Here is a 17,078-nt window from a genome sequence, read left to right on the forward strand (position 1 = left end):
GCACTGCAGACACAATCCCCTATCTCCTGGGATCTCACAGCAGGACAGCAAGCCCCAGTGCAGGGAGAATGCTGTAACAGGGGAAAAAGGATTCTGCCTCTCACCATCGGGCTTGCTCTGAGCAGGAAAATGTCCAAGATGACTGGCTGTGCTGAGGCACAGACTTTGGCCTCAATTCACTTCTCAGTAAGAAGTAACTTTGTATCTGAGTAAATTGAATTCTGGTACAACTGCTTGAAATGAGAAACATTTGTGTTTGCCTTACTTTTAGACCACTGAATGAACAATGGGTAAATAACACTTGTTTGGCATTACAAAGGTAATAGCAAGCATCTTCAGTATTTTTAAAAAAGCACAATATTTTCCATGTCCTGAAGAAATCTGTTGCCTTTCAGTTTCTCCTGTGCACTTTAAACAGCAAGATGAATAGATGTATTTTCTACCGGACCTCAAAGAATAGCTCACCAAATTTGAAAAAAATCTGAAGCAGCACAGCACTTGCTTGGTTTATTTTTTTAACATGGGAATAGTGCCTTTGTGTTAAAGTGCTTTGCTGAATCAGGACGTAACTTATGAATATTGAACCCCTCTCTCATTGCATTCCTCTCTATCAGCAACAGCCACTCCAAAGTACAAGCTGTATTTTCCTACTTATTCTGGCAGGATGGTACGTACCTTCATACAGCTGAAGTTCAACAGAACCCCTGATGCAACGCTAAAGTTACATATTTTTAACATATATCTAATGAATTTGTTGTGTACCCTGCAGTTATAGCTTTGGCTTGAAGGCACAAATATTAAGGCACAATAAATGCAAATAATGTATACATCTCAATGTGTTGTGTTGAAGATAACTTTGTACTACGCAGTATTTAGGTATAATGACATGTCATTCAAACATTTCCTCAAGTTATTTTAATGCCTTTTTTCTTTGATAACCTGGGTTAAAAAGGAATGTATGTTAAATTATTTAAATATTTCTTCAGTGCAAATGTGGTAATTTTCTTCTGAAGTACAGAAGATTGAGATTGATTTTTCAGCATTTGGATTTTAGCAAAATAAAATTAATATTTACATTCATCTTGAAGAGCATTATTTGAACTGTTTATATTAAAAAAAAAAGTATATAGTACTTTTTTATCAAAAAGAAAAACTGGTTTTGGCTTCTTCAAGTTTTTTTTTCCTACCAGCCTGCATAGATATTTGTGACAGGTAGAAAGACAGTTGCTCTAGACAAGTAAGTTGCACACTACCAAATCTGCTGTTCAGACAGAGCTGTCATGCTAAAGTGACACTGAAAAAAATTTGGTTTTGCTTGCTCACAAAATATTTCTAAAAGAAAAAAGGACACATTCCAATTATTTTACTAAGCTCCAAATATGCACACTAGACCTGTTAGGTGTCCTGCACCTGTTTAAATAAAAGAGATCTCTACCACATAACTTTCAAATAAAAACTGGATCTGCCTAATTTCCTTAGCAATACAAGCATAATTAGTTGGAAAGAAAAAACATATTGCACTGAAATGAAAGAAACAGGGACAATATACATTTTCTTCTCAGTATTAAATAGGAAGGATGTCCAGTGCAAAGAATTGCCCTCCTCCCTTTCCTCTCCCATTGACACTTGCAAACACTGCTGCTGAGTTTAGATGATCTCAGGTTTACATTCTATAGAGAACAGATAAGGCAATGAGGAATCACAGTGCTGTTTCAGTTATGCATAATCCTGAGGAAGGATCCATGGAGGAGTCTGTGGCAAGCTGACCATTCTGAACAACTTCTGGGTAATTCTTACTGAAGTATACCTAGGAAAAAATATTACATTCTATAAGTAATTATGTACCAAAGTCCATTTAGATTCAAACCATATTTCTGTAGATAAACATAGTAGAGATAAATACATATCCTTAAGGAATCACAACAGGAACTTCATGTTAGTGGTATTCAGTTAATGCACGTCACTGAAAAATTAGAAAAATTACTATATGAACTTACATTAAAACAAAATGTGTGAAAAATCCCACACAACCTGTCGATCCCTCAAATTTTGTTAATTCAGATGAGCAGATATGTTCTATCGCTTTACATTAAACTGATAAGTAAAATAATTTTACTAGCTCAAAACATGGAGATAAATTAAAAACAGGATGACAAAGAAGCTGTGAAATCTTGCGTCTGCACAAGGGTTTCTCATTTTCACACATAAAATGAACACAATGGATTTGGATGTTAAAATCAGGTTGTAATCCCTATATTTTACAAACTGTGATTGACAACCATTGAAACTTCGAAGTATATGTATGAAATATCCCAGCCTTTAATTTGTGCTGCAGAGCAGTTATAGGGCCTATAGAAATGTGATCTCTGGATAGTGAACCACAATAATGAAAGAAGAAGCAAAAGCTTTAACAATGACTCAACCAAGCAACTTCTCTAAAACGTAAGATGATACCAAATAATAGGACAGTTCTTTGCCAAGCCTTTGAGTTCCTGAATTCTACCAATTTCTAGCTCAACTAGAAGAGATACAGGTTTCCTGATAAATGTATAATCAGAACATAAAGGAAATGAAATGCTGTCAAGTTTCACTGTTCCACAATCATCAGTTTTTAGCAGCTGTATCATATCTCTGTTCCTTGACAGATGCGCATAACAAAATGAAATAATGTCAAGACTTGTGTGCTCTTATCTAAAAATGTGTTGGGTGAAAAAGGACTTCAAATGCAATTTTTTTTTTTCAAAGAAGAATGTGAAAAGTTTTGTTTGAGTCTTTAAAACAGAAAATACACTATCTTTCTGAAGCTGACATGTGTCACGAGTTACATCTCATAGTCAGACTGCTTTGAGTACAGCTTATGAAACATTTCTGCAATTTATATTTAAGAGTCTTGTCAACAAAGTTCAATTTGTTTGATAATAATGTCCTTTTCACATACATGAATACACATGTAAGACACATAGGATAAAAAAGAAATAGTTATTCTACAAAAATGTTCCTGTAAGTACCGCTGTCATCTTTTGTGAACTCACTAATGCAAGGTATATGCATTTTTACAAGTTTCAAACAATATTAAAGTCTTATTTGAATCAACAGAAGAATTGGGAGTCCTGTTAAGAGGCATTCCTCAGCAACCAGTCACAATCGGATGCAACAGAAGGAAGTTAATGACACTGATGACTGCACACAGGCTGCAGACGGCAGCCTCAGTATTCCCATCCCGTTCCTGGTTTAAAACAAAAAACTTTGGCATACTTTTAATGCAGCTTTTGAATGTGATTTTTTTTTAATGGAAAGCTAATAGAAAACCTTGGCACATTACTAGAGATGTAATGAAATGGCAGCTGCTTTTCAACTGTCTCATTGCAATTCTTCCCCTGAGCCCAATCCCTCAAGATATTAAATGCCCAAGTCTTTATACAAGTTTCTTCCACTGCCAACAGAGCTGCAACCTTTTTAAAAGTAATCACTGAGGTGAGATAACACCTAGTATTTTAATATTTACACATCTGTCATAGCTTTAAAGTAGAATAAAACAACCTTTATTTTTCCCTCAACGTACTCAAACCTGACTGACAGAAACCCATCCCTATCCTGATGCCACCAAAGCCTGCAGAAAAGCCTCTCTCAACACGGCCAAGAGCAGGGAGAACACACCAACTTCTGCTTATCTGAATAACTGAGCACTTTTATTCTTTTTTCACCGCTTGATGATTTCTTTCTTTCCCACAGGATTTTCTGCTAAAAGCTTCTTCTGAACTGAGCAAAGATAAAAACTGTCTCACAATGTCAAGCATAACTCAGTTGCCACCAGGCTCATGGGCTGTTCAATGCATACTGAGCAGTATCTAATTTGAGTTGTGCCGGTGTTGTTGTCTTTGACATTTGCACAAAAAATGGGGATACTGAGTGGCCAAGTGAGCCATACAATAGCAACTGGATCCATTTGGAAGCCTGAGCTAAAGTTCCAACAATAGCTCAGTCTTGCAATGCTTTGTTAAGAGGCCCATGAGATGTTTTTAAAATTATGTTTCTTAAATATGCCCAAGTTAGGCTTCCCAATTTAAGCTGTGTCGTACCTCAGTACCTCTTAATTTGCACCTAAAGGATATATGCAGAATCAATACTTTTCCAGAAAATGCATTTAAAGTTTCAGCTTACTGAAAGAAGATTTTGGTGCAAGCTTGTGTTGTACAAGTTTAAACTGAAACAAATAATGATTCAGGTCCAAAATACGATATATCAAATAACCATTGCCAAAGCATAGCCACAGTCCAAACCATTTTACTTAGCAACCCACTGCAATTCTTTTTCAAAAGTATCTATGTATGTCATATTACCATTTCTTTTTATGTGCAGCACGCTGTTTTCCAAAAACAGAAAGAAAGCTGTTCTTCATAAAAACAGTTCTTAGTAACCACAGCAGGAATGTGGGAAACCAACAGCAATACATGCAGCAGACACAGTAGTGTAAAAAGAAAAGCCATTGGAATCAGCTCTTCTGACTAAGCGACTTCTCTGAAAATATGCATGAAGCACAAGGGACAGCAATAACAAAACCCATGAATTTTCCAAGTCCTTCAAACAGAAGGAACTGTAACTCTGCTTCTGGGTAGCTGCTGACTGGAGATACAGTCTCTTGATTCCCATATTTTTGGTCCGAGTGTGGATAAGCACCATGCTTTGCATTCTTGGCAGATGCTAAAGCTTGTATCTGCCTTCTAGCCTGGGAGTTAGCAAACTTTTTCATCAAACCACATTTCAGCAGAGACTGGTTCCTGGATCTCTTCCCTTCCTGTACAAAATCACATAACATTGATGTGGTAACTGCAGATGACTATACAGGCAAGTAACATCAGGCAATTAATTTTATACATTTTGAATCATCTTTGAATGCAATTGTGCAATTGGAGAGGGCTCTGGGGAAGGAAGGAATGACAGCATGACACAGCTAAATTTCTACAGATGACAGCTGGACAGCCTCACCTCTTGCCTTTCCAAGGAGCAAGCCTTAGGAAGCTGGCCTTCACTTTACAGGCAAACAATGGTCACATGAATTTGAAGCTACCCTTTTACATATCATTTATATAACCTCCAGATTGTCATGCACATACCACAGAAAACATGGCTAACCCACTCCCTTCTAATAAGAAAATAAATGAAGCTACACTGTGGCAATGGAAGAGGACAGCAGAACTTGTAACACAGCTTAGTTCAAGACAAAACTGTTTCCTCAGTTCTGCAATTTGTGCCACACAAGAATTTACAGTGTATGCTCTTAGCTACAGTGCTTTACTTGAAAAACTCTTTAAAAACCAAAATCTGAGAATATGAACAGACACAGAAATCTCTTCCCTAATCTTCAAGAAGTCCAGTAAAATAGCATCCAGCCATGAGCACACAGTCTCCATGACAGCACAACTTTTCTTTTTTTTCCAACTTGTTGGAAATGCATATATTTTTTTACTGGAAAATAGTCAAACACCTGGCATTTTGTTTCCTGTCTTTGTGTGATGTTCCCTGCGTATTGGTTTTTTGTTTCCTTGAGTAAGAGTTTAGACTTTGTGTTCCTCTAGCTCTGCTTCACACATCCAGCAACTTGAGGAAAAGAAAGCATAAAAGCTAAAGAGCTTTGCCTCTTGCCTGTAAAAGGCTCTCCTAGGTTGTCACCTGCTTCATACCAGTGCCTTACTTGCATGCTGAAAGCACAGTTACATGGGTTCCAAGCAAGCTGCTGCCACACTGAGCACTGCCAGTCTCAGCTGAAGCAATGCTGAAACTTTGTTGACACTGAGAAAATTAAAATCTTGCTCTGGACGTCCTGTGTGGTAAATTATCAAGAAAAAAGAAAGCAAGCCAAAGCTAGTCAAAGAGATCCTAAATCACAGGTCATTCTTTTTTATCTTCTTATCTCTCCTTCAGCTTTCCATCTGAGAAGTGGAGATGATATAGCCTCACCTCACAGGCATATTATGAAAATTAATCTATTGATGTCTCTTAAACACTTTGATTGCCAGAGGAATGCCCACAATTACATTAACAATTCTGTACTCCGAGTAGAATTTGAAAAGTTTAAAGTCAAGCACAGAGCCTTGCAGGGAACAAGGAGGTGACAAAACATTCAACAGCGGTTTCTTAGCTGAGCCCTGCTCATCTTTGGTGCAGAACAGAGAGCCAGGGTGTAAGAACAAAGTAAGGGAATGCACAACAGAAGAAATGTGATCAAACCCTCAGGGACCACAGCATGGTCACAGGCACTGAGCCTCAACTAAAATCTGATGGACCCTTTAAAAAATATAGACATAACATATAAATGTTTGATCCTGAAGTCCTAACATATTGCTTACAGCAAGTTAAGATCAATGCCCAGCACAAGTGAGTATGTCCTATATTATTTACACTTACTGTTTTGTGTACACACAAAAGGATGCAAGAAATCCAGTCTTTCAACTTGGGGTATATAAATACATTACCATTTGGAAGTCTGTGTATATCCCACTGAAAATTATGGCTTTGCCTTGCAAAACTGACAGATCCTTTAGTGAAAGGCTCCTGCAACATTGAATATGCTAACTTGAGATAAATAAACTGCAGAGACAAACTTAATTATCCCTTCTTCTAAAATTACCCGTTTTGCTGTTTCAATCAGAGAAGCCGCCTCAGTCTTGCCCACTTGTTGCACCATTTTGTAAAACAAGCTGTCTTGTTCTTGCAGCAAAATGTAAGGCTCACCATATTCTTTCAGTCTTCCTGCATCTAAAACCTGTTAAAACAGCAGAAACCAATGTATTAACATAATAAAATTAAAAATTAAATGTTAGGGACTAGAAACCAAAGTAGGCAACCACAGGCAAGGGGAAAATGTATACATTTTTAGCACTAAGATGAATTTTGTACCCTGAAAATGAATTCTATCCTCTTCAAACTAGTATAGCACTTTCTCAGTTTACAGACCTGTTGTACAATTTTAGAGTGCCCTACAGCCATTCCACCTATAGGAATCCAACATGAAGTTATGCAGAATATGGAAATACAATGTTTGTGCAGCCAACAAAGCAGATTATAAGATGCATTGTGTAAGAAGGAAACAAAGAGGTCCAAAATGGGCTCTGAAGTAAACAGCTGTGGGTAAAAACCACGCAATAACCACCAAGACGGTTAAGGGAGAATAAGTAGGTATTTTGAATTAGAGGTGAAGGTGTAATTAAAGAAAATGAGGGTGTTGCTGAAAAGATAAACAATTTCTTGCATCAGTTTTTGCCAACTACGTATTAGAAAGATATTTAAACCTGACCCTATTCTTTCCACATAAAGAAAAGGTCAGATACCAGCATGGACACAGATACCTAAAAAGAGAGGAAGGGAGAAAGAAAGAACAACAGAGAAATTAAATGAGTATTAAGTCAATAATCCACAGACAACATACACAGTCAAAAATATAGGGAAAAAATAGGAATAAGATGATTGAACCTCTAAGAAACTGTTCTCAGACTAATGACATCATTTAAGGACTGCAAGGCAGCAAACATTGAACTTACATTTTTAAAAGCCTTTACAGGATTAACTAAAGGAAATTTCAGACTAGCGTATATATTTTGATATAAGACACCAAATTAATGGAAACAGTCATTAAAACAAAAGAAGACACAAAGATCACTGGTAGAATTAATTCTCCATAGTTTTAGCAATCACAAATCTGATACAATTTTTAATGCACACGAAGAAAACTAAAGGAAAAATGGTTTATATGGAGTTCCAGATAGATATCTGGTGTAACTATATAACCATGCTACAAAGAACAAAGCTTTTCAAAAACCTGAACAGAAAACAAGAGATTTGAATTAAACAGTGCAGCTTTCTTTGAAGAAAGCTGAACAGGTAAGAACTGGTGGGAACCATATTGTTCTGGCATAGGTGGTAGCTACTTATGTTAATCATCAGAAAAAGGAGGTGTCGGAGAAGTGACAAACCTGCGAATGACAAAAAAATGTGCAGGTAAGAACAGACCAGAGGTTCAGATATACCTAACTAACCTAAGAGAATGAGAAACACAACAGCAGGGAAAAGCCAATATTGACAAATGCAATTCACTCAAACACTTAACTGGCTTATAAATTAATGGTATTGACTCAAGAAAGATTTGGGTTTTAGTCTACAAGTCCAGTATACTTTACACCGTGAGTAGGAGTAATGGAGTTTAAAAAAAAAAGGAAAAGAATTTATGTGAGAAAGCAATTCAGAAAATATTTTTGCTCTTATATAAATAAAAAACCTGAATGCACAGGCGTGCTATTGACAAAGATATTGCCACAACAAAAGGACTTCAAGGACTTATAACTCAAGCCATAATTGTGGTGTACATACTTGTGAGAAAAAAAGACCTAAAAAAATGGAGCTGTTGATTTCAGGGAAGAAATGAATAAAAGGTATTGTGAGGACAACTTCCAAAGTAATAAAAATAGCGTGCAAACTTCTGTTTGAAAGAAGAATCTCCAACAAGCTTGGAGATGAATTGAGAGTCCTGTGAGGAAACTTTCAAACGTGTCCTTTGGCTGTGCAGCTCCATAAAACCAAACATCCTGACACCCAAGGGCCTGGCAGATCTCCAAGCAGCCTGGACCCCAGTAAATGACAAAGTCGACAGGGAAGGGGCACAGGTGAGCTGACCCCTTTGCCTGCACTGCTCTGAAAATACCACACTGCCAAGATCACTATAGACTTTTTTGATGCCAGAGACCCAGCACCAGGGAAAAGGGACCCACTCCTTCCCTTCTGGTTCAATTAAGTACATGGCATTTGAATGGAAAATAACTCAGACAACAAACAGTAGCATAATTACATCTAGTTTTATGAACTGTATGCACAGAAACCTACAAGAAGATATTTGCTACTTTCAAAAGCTTTTAACTTAGAGAACCCAGCCTATATTCTGAACTTCCCTTGCAAGCGATTTCTAGTATGGTTTGGAATTGCAGCTGAAGAAAGTGCTCATAGAAAAATCTTAAATATTAGTAGTATTGCACAGCAGAACATGCAGTCATTTAATAGATGCAGTATTTCACCTACTAATATTTCACCTGCTAATACTATTTCACCTACTAATATTTGCACACATGCTGACTTTTCAGTATACTTAGTCCTATCCTATTTACTCTGAATAGCTTTACTTTTTACTTATCCTTTTTACTCTGACTAATTATAAATATAATTTTTATCACAATATCTTTTAAGCTGCTGTGTGTCACAGTTAAGGACAGCTTCCTTAAAAATGCAATAAAAATTCATATACAATTCGACATTTAAATCAGGTTGCCACAGCATAGAGCATCTCTGTCGCCTTTAAATAAAGCTTTTCTCAGCATAGCACTAGATTATGCAAGCACTCCTTAAGGAAACAAAAAGCATCTTCATTAATGTCTCTTATAGTAAAGAACTGCAATAGACAAGTAGAGGATTAATAAAAATAATATTACTGCAGTATTGCAATTTTAATATTCATTTTGCAAATATCTGAAACAACCACAAACACAGACAATCATTCCCCTCCAGAGAACCTGGGGAAAGGGAAAGAATTATTCTTCCTTGGCAAGTTTTAAACAGTCAAGTCTAGAAGATGAACAGATAGAATGAACAATTTCTGTCCAGAGAAACTCCATCCATATTTTAAACAAATTATATTAACCTATTCATAGCCTTTCTTTGGAAATAAACCCCAAACTTGTGTTATAAAGATAGACAGAACAGCCATAGAAAAACAAGCTGTGTTACTTAAAAAAAAAAAAAATCTGAAATGATAAATGAAGAATGAAACTGAACAGACAATATCATTCCTACAAGTCAAGAACACTATAAGCCCTGTTCACCAAGGAAAACCACTTTCTACTAACTGCTGTCAACCATGAGACAATGGAGAAAATTTAAGCTGGTCTACTTGGTAGTTACACATTTATATATTTATATATTTATTAAAAAGCACTTAGACAAAGAGATAGGTACGCTTCTTTGAAGAAATGTGTGCTGATAAGATTTACATAAATAAATAGGTACTTTGGCTAAGGCTTTGCATACTCTTACTCACTGACTCCAAGCCAAATTAAAATCATTAGGACTTCAAAAAGCCAGCCAATCATTCAGGAAAGGTGGAATCTGGTGTTTACCAGCCACATATTTTCTGATCAACTTGCAATGCTTATCACTGCACAATACAAGAGAATCGAACCCAGATGCATCCCAAGGCAGTTGTACCAGTGGAACTTGATACAGGAGAGCCAGAGAAGTTGTAGCTGGTGAAATCAGATCGGCAGGGAGATTGTGGAGGACACACACAGGAGCACTTGACTCTGAATCAGACTTGAATTTCATCACAGACTGCAGTGCAGATATTGAGAGAGGGGCTTCGTGCAAATTACTCAACTTTTCAGCTCCTTGCTCTGACTCTTTGTAAAATACAGGAAATAAAGACTTGATCATTCTGTGGTAGCTAACTGCCTGTGAAATACTTGAACAGCCCAGAGTGAAGTAAAAACAAATACAAGAGTTATATAAACCCAAGGTGGTCATATGTAAACCTGGGCCAGATTCTCCACCCTCTTGCACAGGCAGCTTCTTTTACCTTGCCTGCACTGTTTTTGCCTTTGTAGTACCACCTTTATGACTTCAACAGGATTTTCTCATATGAAAGAGCAATTCCAACAATACAAAACTTACAAAATTGGCTGCTGGCAATCATACAAAAGAAAACATGTAGGAAAATTGCTGTTCAATGGAATTTGCTCACCTCCCTGAGAAAGGTGAAAACATCTTTACTTATAGCTATCCAAAATTAGCATTACTCAAGCAGCAATACAGAGACATGGTAAGTTCAAACAGGGCTCAAGTGATGTATTATTCTTGAGTAAAATCCTCACATGTCATCTAATTCTATCTAACCTAATGTTTCATCCTCATTGAAGTCTGGGGCAATGACTGCTCATCTGAGTTGTGATTTTTCCAGAATGTTAAGAACCGTATTGGTAGAAGACAACATAGTTTTGAACAGCATTTTGTTTTATTTTTGGGGCACAGAATAACATAGAGAGGGGATGATTAAAATATGACAGCGAAGGACAGAGAAACAGAAGTGTTTGATCTTGACGTGCAATATCAAACATGAGAAGATTATTAGCCATTTAAATGTGTTTATGTTAACTCTAACTAGCACAGGAGTATTTGCCTATGCCACAAAAATGTTGCTGAACTAAATTTGGGCAAGATTTGAGAACTACATTTTGCCTCAGCTGTAACCTAGCAGGGTATCTATCCCCACTTTACCTAGGTCCCTCCCTAAACCCCCAAGCTTTGCAATATTTCCATCCCACAGCTTCATAATTTAATGTATTAACCAAGACAAAGGAGCAGGGGAAGGAAGACAAAAAGTAAAACATAAAATAGTGAAAAAGGAGTCAGGAAGTCCATTTCACCATGAAAAGAGAAAAACAAAACAATGAACAATGAGGATACTACATCACAATAGCTGAGTTTCAGCAGAAACCTAAGCAGGAGAGCCAGAAGAACACCTTTTCTCCTTGATGATTCCTCAAACAATCCATTGTTCTCGTGCACATGACTTTGAAGAAGCCAACACTCATTTTGTAAGTGAATTTTACAATCTTCTTTGTGGATTAATATATGTAAAAGAAGTGTCATTAGCCACAGAGACAAAGAACAAGGGTCTTTTAAAATGCTGTAACAAAACACCACGTACTTACAGCTATCCATAGACACAAAAAACGAAGTTCTAAATCCTGTGTTTTCTAACTTTCAGCAACAAAAGCAGACAAACCAAGAGAACAATAGTTATAAAACATTCTGAGAAAAAAAAACAATCCAAGGTTGGAAGTGTTCAGCAACAGAGGAGGGGGGCATGGGAATTTATTTCAATTATTATTGAGGAATGACTAGTATTCCTATTCACGTTCACATTCACCATTAAGCCAGAGGGGAAATGGGACATTTAAGAGTTGATCATAAATGTTTTTATTTCCTATTCAAAAGGAAAATAATTCAAGAAAATTATCTCCTTGGGAATACATCTGATTTAATTTAGACTTTGAGAATACATCACTAAACAAAAAAATCATTATTAAAGTTCAAAACTCTGCTAGGAGTACAACTTTGAACAATGTTTTCCTCAGAGAGCATACATCAAGATGTTCTTCAATAAAGTCCTGGGAAGAGGAGAATATTCAGGAGACGCTTCTGGTTACATCATATTATAAGAAATATATCCATCCAAGACAATACATAGCTTTGTGGGAAAGAGTCAACAGCCTGTACTCCAGTTGGCATTAAGTTCAGATGCAAGCATGTTCTGTCTCTTCTGTCTCATCATGGTTTGTCAAAACAGATCAGAAACATGTACATACTTCTCTGAAGAATAATTTATAAATATCAACCTATCTAAACATATTGTGAACATTGAAGCACATTCAGAAGGCTGCAAATATATCTCAGAAACCATTTTAAAGGGTTTTTTTCTTTTCTTTTCTTTTGAAAGTTTCCTCTCTGTTGTTTTTTTTTTAATTATTATTATTTTTGGTGGTGCAGCTTTGATTTTATTTTGTTTGTTTGTTTTGATTTTTCTTAAGCCTTCAGGTTTATTTAAAGCGTTCCCCATGCTCCTTTAGGGTTCCTACACAAATTATTCTTCCAGAATAATTCTACCAAACTCCAGACAAATTTGGTGTCAAATAATGTATATTGCATTATCATATACATGAAAAGAGCAGAGCAGACCTGAGAATTCACCTTCTTATAATCTGAATTATTATTTTCAGATTTTCTAAATAACTCACCTCAGCAGAGTTTAACTTTGCTGTAACAATGCCAGACTTGCCACTGGTCATTGGGATTTGACATGTACCCCCTTATCCCCCACTTCTCACAGAAAAGGCAACTTTAGACATCTTGTTCTGTAATCAGAGAAAGTGTGTTTCTTTAAACTGAAATTATTCTCTGGCTGTAACTTAGAGGAAATCGAGCATGCAGCACTGCCTGGTAATGATGCTCACACAGGTCTTCTTCAGGCTCATTGTAGAGGCTAAAAAAATCTACCTTCTTTTCCTCCAACTGATGGCATGCCACTGTGAGCTGGATGTAATGTTGTGGGGAAAAAATACCAATGAGGTATATAGTAATGAGATTTATTCTAGTGATGATCACTCAACATGAACTCCTTCTGTGTCTCATTGAAGAAGTCTGTTAACTACACACTGCAAATGGCTCTTGTATAGCAGAGTTTCCTTACCTCAAAACATCTGATATGCCAGTGTAAGTTTGTTGTAAATGCAGGCAAATCCAATGGGAAGAGATGAAGATATCTGACTCAATTCAGAAGACTGAATGATTTCTTTATTAAAATTACGCAAAAATATATTAATATACTAAATAAAGGAAGATACTAAAAACTACAAACCTACTTGTTCTCTCTAACTAACACAACTTGTGACCCTCTCTGAGAGTCCAGGCACAGGTAGATCTGATTTGCCATCAGGCTCAAACAATCCTCACCAGAATCCAATCAATCACCCCAGGTAAACAATTCTCCAAACATATTCTACATAAGAAAAACAAGAAGCAGAAATAGAAATTGTTTTCTCTTTCTGTCCCTCTGTGCATCTTTACAAAAAATCCTGAGAAAGAAATGTGCTGCCACGTAAGTTCAACCCTTGCTTCAGAGGCTATGAAGGGGACTCGTGCCAGTGCTTACCAGCAGCTGACAAAAACACGTACGTGTTGACAAAGCTCTCCCTTGGTCAATCAGCAATGACTGCTTCCATCATTGCAAAGCCACATTTCTCAACTGGGACTGCAGAATGTCTCAAATGTGGCCCTTAAGTGATATGAGATATATTTATATACTTCAGTTTGAAAAATCCCACTCTTCAAAAAGGCTTTTAAGGGTCTTAGAAAGGTAGATAACCTACAAGGATATTATACTTTTCAAGAGGTTAAGGAATATTGTTGCAGATGACTGAGCATATCTCCTGGTTTTATTGGTTTCTGATGACAATGAACTTGTGGCTCAGCTGCCATGAACAGAGTTTCATCTTATCAGAAACTCTCTGCTCAGGGTATCAGCCACCAGCATGACCTGTGCTAATTTGCTTTTAAACAGTAATACAGTATTTCTGAGCAAGCAAAAAACATTTTCTAAAGATGTGTTAGTATTTCTAATACAGTCTAGATTCCATACCATTGTCTTTAAAGCAATGTGATCCGACCACCATGTTCTTACACTGATGGAAACACATTCACACAAATGTCTGACAGAATGAGAGATCAAAGTTCATCAAACACTGGCTTCACTTCCTGCAGAAATTCAAATTAAAATTCTTTGTTTAAATGCTTCCAGCTGAAGTACTACCTCAATAATTACTTATTTTATTCAGGCAAAAGAATCTTGTTAGGCAGCCCTCTTGAAATGGGAGCAGCTTATAAGAACTAAAGATGCCAATGTTTTAGAGAAGTATGGCTTAAAACTGGCAAAGAGAATCAAGAACTCTGGTGCATTTTCAAGTTCTTTGGGATTTCTAATTGATTTTAGAGGCAGATAGGCCAGATGTGACATTCACAACTGTCACAGACACTCCATTTCAGCTGACAAGACTCACTCTGATACAGGACCATGGCATACACAGCTCAGTATCTTACATAAAACCTGGCCTAAACACCAATCTTAATGATAAAGATGTGTGTACTACTCAAGTTTTGGAAGCAATGCCTTCACTGCTGATATTTGTGGAACTCGATAAATTCCAAGAAAGAAAATTGAAGGATCTTGTTTTCTCTTCTGGTTTGGTAAACATCAACCCAGTTGCAGAAGATCTGGCAACAGTGGAAACTGCCTTTGTTCAGAATCAAAATAAAACTGATCATTTCTGAAAAATCATTTGCTAAATGCTCAGCTCTTACTTTGAAATTCTGGAAGTCTGGAGTTAACAAAAGAAAGGAGAAATCTAATGGTTTCCAGGCCCTCTGCTCTCCATGCAGGTTCCCTTCTATGAGTATCCTTCATATTTTTGTCTTCACATTTCCTTATTCAAGAGACTTGGTCCCAGAACTCAGTGGGGATTTTCTTAGGTTGAATAAAAACATGAATGATTTTAGTTCTAAATTCTTTAGTCCATATTTTCAAGACAGTGGCTGAGTCAAAAAAGGACCTTTATTAGTGTTTGTTCCTTTTGAATAATGACAGCAGGTGCACCAGTATGAATGTAACAATTTTACTGTGGATTACTGGATTCAGACCCACAAGGTACTTTAAGGTTTTTATGAAGAATTAGATGTTTTTATGAAGAATTAGAGGCTTAGTTGCAAAAATTTGGCATCCATTCTAGCTACTATAATCCATTAAGCTCCTTTTACATTCTTTAACAGATTTCAATAGCACAAGCATAATATCCAATAATATTTCAAAACACTCCAGATACTGGACTAGTAAAAAGTTGGAAGTATAAAATTGGTATTTTTTCCCCATAAATTTTCATATTCTATCATCTGAGGCTCCAGGAATATTTATGGTCTCATCATTTGACCTCTCTTAGACATCCCAAGCACTTGAGGGCCAGTGTATGACAGCAGCCAGCTTTCCAGCAAGGAAACACTTTGGCATGGACACACTGAAGATCAGAGTCAACACCAATGGTGGGACACAGCTTTCAAAAATAACTGTTCTACAGCCAGGATTGCATGTTCTGTGTCTTGTGACTTAACATAACACCCCCTAAACAGAATGATGAGATTTGCTGTAAAACACATTCATTTTCCAGCAGTGATATTTAAATAAGTGGAAAAGAAAGCCACCTAAAGAAGAGTCAACAGACCATAGCTTTTCTGACTAACTCAGTACTACTAATTGAAGTGTACCACCACTACTTTCCTGCGTTCTCCATATTTCCATCTGAAGCTGGGCCACTGCAGTGAAAGCTCACACAAAGGTATCAGTAGGACAGACGGGGCTTCCCACTGCTACAAGAGTTCTGCCTCTCACTGGGCTGCAGATTCAGACTCCCTCTTGCTATCCTTTGATGACTCTTGCACTTCTGGCAATGCAACTCTTCAAAAGGAACGGCTTAACCTGGCTGCCCTGGTTACACAGAGGACATGACACTTTTCTGGGAATGGGGAGCATTGCATCCAGGCCTCTGTAGATAAAGCACAGATTTCTTCTGCACTTCCTGAAAGAATGCTGTCATCCCCATGGTAAGGAAGGGCAGTATGGCCATCACCACCATGTTCACTTAGATGTCTATCACCACTGCCTCATCTCCACCTGGATGGATGAAGGATATTAATATGCAATACCAGGTCAGATATTGGAACTCCAGAGAGAGACAAGTGCTCAGACCTTGTCTGCTGCACAGCATTTTCTATATAGCTATAGATGGATGGCCTTTTCACCACACAGCCTGGATCTCTCTCTCTCTCTCTTTGATTCCAAGATGTTTATACTTACTCTTGGTGGACTGATTGCTCTGCTGAAGCTAGACATCTACAGCACAGGAAACACAGTTCCTGATTTATGAGGCCCAGATGTTCCACCATGGCAAACACAACATCAGAAAAATGAGAATAATGAATGAGGGAGGTGTACCGGAAAGACGTGGGAAGTCATTTTCTATTGACCAAGAAAACAACAACTCAGGTCTAGCTGTGAAGTGCACTGTATTGTTACCATGAATATTAGTCATTTCAGAATGTAACCACAACAGGTTTTCCCATAAATAAATCAAATCTCTTCCCATGATTGTCTCATCAAAAACTTCCTATTTGAATGACAGTTTTTAATTACTAGATCAAGTTCTGCTTGCATAAAGAGTTTCCATTTCAAAGAAGTATTGCACTGATATGAAAACTCTGGAGAAACATCCTCGTCATTGAAAAATGCACAAGTTTTGACTCTGTGGCTTTCCTCTGGAGAGGCCACAGCATAGTATATACAGCAAACAACTCCATCAGGTTCCTGCCAGATGCATATACTTTATTTGCTGCTGAACCACTATGTCCCTGGGTGAGCCTCAATTTCTGTGTGCTTCTGT

The 17,078-nt window shown here is 37.2% G+C and overlaps 1 protein-coding gene across 4 annotated transcripts in view; it reads right to left on the reverse strand.

Moving 5' to 3' along the window:
• Nucleotides 1-1,546: 1,546 nt before the first annotated feature.
• ABCC4 (ATP binding cassette subfamily C member 4 (PEL blood group)) overlaps nucleotides 1,547-17,078 on the reverse strand; it is a 136,616-nt gene continuing 121,084 nt past the window's right edge. For all 4 annotated transcript variants that reach the window (XM_085581334.1, XM_085581345.1, XM_085581324.1 and 1 more), the window contains 2 exons: nucleotides 6,629-6,763; nucleotides 1,547-1,807 (listed from right to left, as the gene is read on the reverse strand). In XM_085581334.1, the coding sequence (XP_085437460.1) occupies nucleotides 1,700-1,807; nucleotides 6,629-6,763 (243 nt within the window). In that variant the 3' untranslated portion in view covers nucleotides 1,547-1,699. The remainder of the gene's footprint in view (nucleotides 1,808-6,628; nucleotides 6,764-17,078) is intronic.

This window comes from Lonchura striata, chromosome 1 (genome assembly GCF_050655825.1).
Source record: "Lonchura striata isolate lonStrDom1 chromosome 1, ASM5065582v1, whole genome shotgun sequence".
NCBI classification, from domain to species: Eukaryota; Metazoa; Chordata; class Aves; order Passeriformes; family Estrildidae; genus Lonchura; species Lonchura striata.